Here is an 8,263-nt window from a genome sequence, read left to right as displayed (position 1 = left end):
TTTTTATTTTTACATTAACTTTAACAAATTCAAACATGAGTTTCATGGGGAAATAGCCGTCTCAGGTGAGTTGAAGTTTGACTAAGGAATGAAAATACAGCAAATCATTTTATAAATGACCTGTTTGAAACATGGAACTATGGAACTGTAAACTGAAAACAAAATATAAATGCTTCCAAGCAAACTGGAGTAAATAACAAAGCTTACCTCAAAAATATAAAAAATAAAAAAGGACAAAATAAAAGTTTAGAGTAGACTTCTTTACAAGATTTTGACTTGGTCTTTTTTTTCTTTGATTTCATCAGCGTGAGGTCCATGAAGATTATAACAAGACAACCATATAATACAATCTTACATTTAATGGGTAGTTCCTATCAAACAAGGACTTGTTCTTATTATAATTCATACCTCAAATTTCAACCCCTTGTTTTACCTTCTGTATCAACTTCAATAGTGAGAATAAGAAGAATTAAGAAGTGGGGTGGTCTTATTCTTTGCTTGTTGGTTTGGATTTCTCAAAAAGTTCTCAGCTTTTAACATGTGGAAGTCTAAGCTCAACTTCTAGGTGTTTACTCAGTTTTCTTAGTCATCCCTTGCATTTTCTCAACAGGTTCAATTCAATTCCCCTCTGAATTTCTTGAATTTCTGTGTGATTGATTTTCCCTTTTGTTTTGCTCTCAATTTCCCATTAGTTTCTTATAAAGTTAATTCCTTTATCATGTGTTTCCCAGTTACAGTTTACTAATTGTGTAACTGATTATTCTTTTCTTTTCTTTTTTCCTCCAAAAAATCCAGTTTTTCATGAATATGATTATGGAAAAGAGAAGCTTTTCTGAATTCATGTCAGAGATAGTAGCTCTGGTTGATGAGGTTGCTTCATTTGCTATGAATCCTGAAGTTGAGATAGATGCTTTTACCGAGTTTGCCATGTTGGTTGAGAAATTGGCACCAATTTTCAGTGATTTGAGTGACAAAATCACAGTTATAGAAAACAAGCCATCCATCAGAAAATCTTTGGAATCGATCGAAACTTCGCTTAGCCGTGCTAAAGCTTTGAAAAAAAGTTCTAGCTTGAAAGACCCTAGCAAACATATTGAGGACACAACACATGATATTGGTCGATCACTAGGCCTATTGCTCCTTGAATTGTCCACAGATTTTAGAGAAAAGGTTGGTACATTGCAAAAACAGTTTATGAATGCAAGATTTGGTGGGAACATGAGCCTATCTTCAAGTCCAGTATCATTAGAGTTTGCAAATGATGTGTATGGTGGAGGGGAAATAGAAGAGGAAATAGTCAATGTTACTATAGAAGATGTTGTATTGCAACTTAAGAATGGTAACGATGAAGAATTTGCAGTTGCTCTTTGGAGACTAAAGGAGTTCATCAGGGATGAGAAGCTGGAAAGTTGTTTGGTTAATGAGGAAGCTGTTGTTGCTGTTCTGTTAAATAGACTGCGTTCGTGTAAGGCAGACAATAGACTTAACATCATTCAATTGTTACGAAATATGGCTTCAGGAAATGATGAGACAAAGGTAGAATTCTGAAAATAAGGCAACATTTCTTGTGAAATTGACTGTATTTGTTGTTGTTAATTACTTAGTTATCTTATGTAATAGTACTGTGCAGGAGAAGATGGCAGAAACCGAGTTTTTATCAGCAGTGGTGAAGTCTCTAACAAGAGATGCAGAAGAGAGGAGGGAAGCAGTGGGACTGCTGCTAGAACTCTCTGATCTTCCTGCAGTTCGACGGCAAATTGGAAGAATTCAGGGGTGCATTGTAATGTTAGTCTCTATCCTTAATGGAAGCGACCCCATCGCTTCGCAAGGTGCAGCCAAGTTGTTGGATATATTGTCCAGTAATACTCAAAATGCACTTCACATGGCTGAGGCTGGTTACTTTAAGCCTCTAGTGCACTATTTGAAGAAAGGTGATTTAGAACTTCCCATAACTTAAATTAATACATCTCTTTTAATCAGTACACAACTCTTTGTTATATATATAATTATTTAAAAAATCATGTTATTGCAGGCTCTGACATGAACAAGATCCTTATGGCAACAGCACTTTCTAGGTTGGTGCTAACTGATCACAGCAAACTTTCCCTCGGCAAAGATGGGGCAATCGAGCCCCTTGTCAACATGTTTCACACTGGCAAACTTGAGTCCAAGTTGTCTGCTCTAAATGCCCTTCAAAATCTTTCCAGTGTGACAGAAAATGTGCAACTTCTAATCAGGTCTGGGATTGCAGGATCATTGCTGCAGCTTCTTTTTTCAGTAACATCTGTGCTAATGACTCTTAGGGAGCCAGCATCTGCTATTCTTGCAAGAATTGCTCAGTCAGAATCTATTATTGTTAATCAGGATGTTGCTCAGCAGATGCTCTCACTCTTGAACCTTTCCAGCCCAATAATTCAAGGCCATCTCTTGGAAGCTCTAAGTAGCATCGCTGCGCATCCTCGCGCATCTAAAGTGAGAAGAAAAATGAAAGAAAAAGGAGCACTTCAGCTAATTTTGCCTTTTCTGAAGGAAACTAACACTACAACAAGAAGCAAGGCCCTTAATTTGCTCTATACTCTTTCCAAAGATCTTACAGATGAGTTGAGTGAACATCTTGATGAAGCTCATCTTATTCACATTGTTAATATTGTCTCATCATCATCATCAGATAGTGAAAAGGCTGCAGCTCTTGGCATACTGAGTAATCTTCCAGTTAGTGATAAAAAGGTGACTGATATTCTGAAGAAAGCAAATTTGTTGTCTATTTTAATATCCAATATGGCTTCGAGCACTGGAAGTAACTCGCCTGTGACAAGAACCTTAGCTGAAATTGTTGCTTGTGTTATAGTTAGGTTCACAAATCCTTCTGACAAGAAACTGCAGCTCTATTCAGCTGAACAAGGGGTGATTCCTTTGCTTGTGAAACTTCTCTCAAGTGGTTCATCAATTGCAAAATTCAGAGCTGCGACTGCTTTGGCTCAGCTATCACAAAATTCTCTGTCCCTCAGGAGGAGTAGGAAGTCAAAGTGGTTTTGTGTAAATCCATCAGTAGAAGCATATTGTGAAGTGCATGATGGTTATTGCTATGTGAACTCCACATTTTGTCTGGTCAAGGCTGGTGCTGTTTCGGCACTTATCAAAATACTTGAAGATAAGGAGTGGGAAGCAGTTGAGGCTGCTCTGATTGCCCTTTCAACTCTTTTGCAAGACGAAATCTGTGAAGGCGGCATCAATTGCATAGCCAAGAATTCAGGTGTGCAAGCTATTATCAAAATTTTAGAAGCAGGTGATGTGAAGGTTCAAGAAAAAGCACTATGGATGTTGGACAGAATATTCAGGATTGAAGAGCACAGAGTAAAATATGGAGAATCAGCTCAGGTTTTTCTTATTGATTTGGCGCAGACGTGTGATTCTCGATTGAAGTCAACTGTTGCAAAAGTTTTGGCAGAGTTGGAGCTCCTGCAAGTTCAATCAAGTTATTTCTGAAAAGTGAGATTATGGGGAGTGGTTTTGTTTTTGCTTTCTATTCATTTAAATTTTTTTGTTGTACATTTTATACTTAATCTTGTTTTGATATGAATCTCACAGTTCCACAGTGTTGTATATGTAATTATATAAGAAAGGGAAATAATAAAAGCTTTTATCTGCTCTTTCAAGGTTGGTTATCACTCTCAAACTATTCTCTTATGCAAACTTTGTAAGGAATATAGTCCTAATTCATTTTATAGAACTGGTGATGTAAAGTTAGTTTGCATGCTTCACAATTTGCATCCTCAGTTAGATAAGTAATTTGTTGTTTCCAAAGTTTCTTATAAACTATAATTCTAAATACAACTAGCTTAATCTACTTGCAAGATAGAACTGGTCAAGGAAAATGATTGCCATTTTTCCTTTTTCTTTTCTGCAACTTGCAACTTTCATATGCTGCCCTTTGATTGATAAATGATGTTTACATGAATTGAATAATGTCTACATGAATCAAAGATGATGCAAGAAAACATATTTTAATTGTTCTCATGAATATCAGATAACACTACAAACAACAAGTTACTGATATAGTTTACTGGTTAAGTTGATTTTTTTTTTTTCAAATCTATTAACTGAGTTAATAGTAATTTAGTTTTGATAAGAGACTTTTTAATTTTTTATCATGTCATCATTTTCCTCAATTAAACTATGCTACACTAGTACAAAATTAACTATTTATTAGTTTATTACTATGTGCATGACTCATTGACACTCATAAAATATAGTACTTAGGTGGGTTCTTATCTTGTATGCATATTTAAGCACTTCATTAGTTGAATAAGGTGATCCACCATGCACTTCACCAGCCACAGACATCAGAAGATGGAAAAAAAGATTCCCTTACTCTCAGCTTGTGTCGGCATGCAGATTCCGACACTGACTAGAATTATACAAGAATAGCTCCTCATCCTCCAGACAGATGATCCAATTGTTATGGCAAATCAATGGAATCCTCTCTTGAAGTGTGCAATTTGTTCTTTTATATATGCAAATTGTCAAAGATGGGGGGAACATTGTAAATGTATCACATCTTTGGAAGATGCTACAATGTGATTCCAAATCCAAAGTCAATGTTTTTGATGCATGAGTTGGTAAGTTTGGTTAGTGGGAAGCATGGTATCGACAATGCCATGGCAGCACCAAGATCCAAAAATCATGACAGACTTTGCATGCCAACTTTGTGACATTTCCAAAGAGAAAATATTCTTCTTGTCTCCCTTGATTCTTCTGATATACATGAAGTATGAGCATGCCAAATTGTCAGCCTCTACAACTTGAGAGTTCAGAACTTGCAAGAGAAGAGATTGCAGCCATGATAACAAATACTAAGAGCTCGCAGCATCTTCGGTCCAACAGCTTGCCTTCTTTGTCAAGCCACCCCTTACTTGTCATCAACTCATCATCTTCAATCAGACAAAAGCTCAATGGATAGCAGGATTTACACGAATGCACCGATAAGTTACTTTAGTTACCAATCATCAACAATTCTTAGCATGAGAATATGAAGGTACACAGATTTATTAGAGTGCCTGCTGCAAAAGAAATGTGCTAAAGTTGGATTCACTGTTGAAGGTGGAAAATACTTGTCATCAAGGATAAGAAGGCAATTCGAAAGGCACAAGGAAGTTTGAAGGGAATCAACAATGAGAGCATTGTTACTTCTTCAAATAGAAGCAGTGAGAGACTGAATGCTTAGAATATTAAAAGAAACAGGAAGAAGTCACAGTGAGCTCACTAGAATCTTTGTTCTTGCTTATTACCGGCCAAAAGGCGCAACCAAAGTCAAGAAGGTGCTTGATGATCTCCAAGTTGATGCAGCCTAACAGAGTGTAATGTGACTTGAAAGGTGTGGATGCAGTTTTGCAATCTCTCTTAAATCACAAACCTTCGTCTATAAAAAATTTTCAAAGTGATATGCAAAATTGGGAGATATGCATTCAGGATCTTGAAGAAGCAGTAGAGTTCCTCTCATGAAAACTAATTAGAATTACAGTTTCTCTTCTCATCATCTTCAATCACTAGTCATAGGAAAACCATATAACTGTGAACAACCAATGACAATTTTCCATATCCTTGTCTCACAGTTGTACAAAAATGAGATTAAATCATATTCTGTAATAATAATATATACTATATGAGCATCAAGTCATAGTCACCAAGTTATGTGTCTCCCTTTTCTTCCTTTACTATGTTCCCACATCTCAACTTTCCAGTTTCAAATTTCTTATAGTGACCATAATGGATTTTACAGCACCTGTTTTCTCTTTATTTTTCTGTTTCTTACATCCATTGTTTGCCATCCTTGAATGCTCTACAAATATGTAGACAGAAGCATTTTGACCAAAAGTGAGTGTTGCTTGACCAAAAAAAAATGATAGGCCCTATGTAATAAATAATAATTAATCTCCTCCACTTAGGAAGTTTTTTTTAATATGTATGTTGCATGCTCATCTCATAGAATTGCATATTTTCCTTCCATGCTATTTCCTTTTCAGCACATTTTTTATGATGTTAAAATGCATGATATCAATATTTAAAACCATACATGTTTCTTATCTGAAATTGGATTCTTCTTGCACTTAGTTGAGAAGACAAATTTGAGACATATCTCTGTTAATTAAAAGAACCAGCTCCACCACCTGCAGAAAACGTTTCCATAACAATGCTCATGCATGAACAAGGTTTGAAATTCTTTTCTTATTTTATTTACTCTTTAAGTATATATAGCAGCACCTACACAAGATACCATTTTCCAAGAACCATGTGATTTCGAAGTTTATAAAAAAAAGGTTGGGAAGCCTGGTGAGTAGGAAGCACTTAATAAACAATACCATTTTAGATCTGAAATTCAAATCAAGGTGATATAATTGCTAATTCATTTTGGAACATCTAAGGAATAAAAAAAGTTCCACTTGTTCCCTTTGTCTCCCTCAATTCATTTGCTATATATGTAGCAGATGCAAACCACAAAGACCTCAGAGATTATCTGAAAAAATTGTGTAACATCATCTCCTACTTCTAGAGTTCTCTTTTGTCTTGTAACACAAGAAAAAATGGAAACAAGCTCAAAGATCTCTATTCACACTAGGTGCAACAGTTTGCCCTCTGCACCTCACCCACTTATATCACAATTCCAAGAGCATTTGCAGAGGTTGAAGGATTCTGAAGCCTCCACTACCTCTTTGTCATCATCTTCTATAAGCCAAAAACTGATCGGCTTGCAGGATTTGCATGATTATGCTGATAAGTTGCTTCAATTGCCAACCACACAAAAGGCTTTGGTGCAAGAATGGAGTGGCAACTTGTTAGAAGGGTCACTGAGGCTTCTTGATATTTGCAACATGGCCCAAGATTGCCTCATGCAAACAAAAGAAAACTTGCATGAGATCCAATCAGTTATGAGAAGGAAAGGCGCTGATACCGGATTTGCAGTCAAGGGTGGAAAATACTTGGCATCTAGGAAGAACATGAAGAAGGCTATTCATAAGGCCTTAACCAATTTGAAAGCAATGAAAACTGAGACATTTGTTTCTTTCTCTAACATGGACAATGAAACTTTTTCAATGCTTAGCATCCTGAAAGAAGCAGAAACAGTCACTTTGAATTTGCTAGAATCTTTGTTGCGGTTTATCTCTGCCTCAAAGAGACATAGCAGATGGTCTATTCTATCCAAGTTTATGCAGCCTACAAGAGTGACTTGTGATTCTGAAGAATGTGACACAAATGAATTTGTAAAGGTGGATGCAGCTTTGCATCAGAAGCCTTTATCTACTGAGAACTTTCTCAGCAACACAGAGAATATGGAGATCTGCATTAAGGATCTGGAAGTACAAGTTGAATGCCTCTCAAGGAAACTCATTAGAACAAGAGTTTCCCTTCTTAACATCTTCAGCCACTAGATAGAGAGAAAAAGAAAAATGTAAATATCAAATGTAGACAAATAGATATCCAAAATTCAAATTATGTCCCACAATTGTACATCAATATGAATCAACCCAAGTTTTGTTACTACATCTAATACCATCCAAACTTTAGCTATTTTGTCTTTGTTCCTTTTCTTCCTACACCCAATTCAAACATATTATAAGCATGGAAATATTGTGTTGACTCACATCTCGTCACCATTGTGTCATGTGCGGATTCCACTTGGAATGAGTCCGCATCCGACCTAATGGTAACGAGGTGTGACTCAACACTGAGCCTCACACTTAAATATATAAACATAATTAACTCTTTTGGAAATAATTGTCTATATCAAAATTGTGTTTGCTTGATTTAATACAAATAAGAAAGGGTAAAATTGAAGAATAGAGCTATAGAAATGGTTTAAAACAACATTCTCATATTTTTGTTGAAATAACTAACCATCTAGAGAGTTTCTTTATTCTGAAATTTCATCATCTCATTCTCACACCTGTCATGTACTGAACCATGTTGACCTTAGAAGATAATGTAAAGGTAAGAGTTTTTCATATAACATTTAAACAGCCTCATCAGCCAAGTTGCCAGCCAAAGATGAACAAGGACAATATTCGAAGACCCTATGTTTTTGTCCATATCTTTCAATAAAAGTATAATTTCTCATCTTCTACATATCAATTATTATGCCTCACATGGGATTCAAAGTCAATATCAAATTTTGAATCCATAGCCCTGCTGTCAAGATTACACGTGCAATTAGCTTGCACATGTTTCTCTCATTTGATGTGCTCAAAAATTCAATGAACAACGTGAT

At 35.9% G+C, this 8,263-nt stretch overlaps 2 protein-coding genes and 1 pseudogene across 2 annotated transcripts; all 3 read left to right on the top strand.

Annotated features, from left to right (window-relative positions):
• The first annotated feature begins 353 nt into the window (after positions 1-353).
• Positions 354-3,659, top strand: LOC107628871 (U-box domain-containing protein 44). Its single transcript, XM_016331493.3, has 4 exons — positions 354-610; positions 796-1,536; positions 1,631-1,931; positions 2,033-3,659. The coding sequence occupies exons 2-4, from the start codon at positions 802-804 to the stop codon at positions 3,484-3,486; spliced, it is 2,490 nt and encodes an 829-aa protein (XP_016186979.1). The 5' UTR covers positions 354-610; positions 796-801; the 3' UTR covers positions 3,487-3,659.
• Positions 3,660-4,837: 1,178 nt separating this feature from the next.
• LOC148569723 (uncharacterized) lies at positions 4,838-5,550 on the top strand (annotated as a pseudogene).
• Positions 5,551-6,581: 1,031 nt separating this feature from the next.
• Positions 6,582-7,427, top strand: LOC107634079 (uncharacterized). Its single transcript, XM_088509777.1, has one exon. It carries the CDS (start codon positions 6,582-6,584, stop codon positions 7,425-7,427), a length of 846 nt encoding a protein of 281 aa, XP_088365903.1.
• The last annotated feature ends 836 nt before the right edge of the window (positions 7,428-8,263 follow it).

Source organism: Arachis ipaensis, chromosome B3, assembly GCF_059453495.1.
Source record: "Arachis ipaensis isolate K30076 ecotype BB chromosome B3, ASM5945349v1, whole genome shotgun sequence".
Taxonomy (NCBI): domain Eukaryota; kingdom Viridiplantae; phylum Streptophyta; class Magnoliopsida; order Fabales; family Fabaceae; genus Arachis; species Arachis ipaensis.
The sequence above is the reverse complement of the archived record's forward strand: the minus strand, read 5'-3'. Positions and strand labels throughout refer to the sequence as shown.

Bases quoted from the DNA above. Each gene is read 5' to 3' on its own strand.
- LOC107628871 (XM_016331493.3), top strand. From the start codon at position 802: ATGAATATGATTATGGAAAAGAGAAGCTTTTCTGAATTCATGTCAGAG. The intron at 1,537-1,630 runs GTAGAATTCTGA...AGTACTGTGCAG, and splicing joins CAGGAAATGATGAGACAAAG to GAGAAGATGGCAGAAACCGA. The intron at 1,932-2,032 runs GTGATTTAGAAC...ATGTTATTGCAG, and splicing joins AGTGCACTATTTGAAGAAAG to GCTCTGACATGAACAAGATC.
- LOC107634079 (XM_088509777.1), top strand. From the start codon at position 6,582: ATGGAAACAAGCTCAAAGATCTCTATTCACACTAGGTGCAACAGTTTG.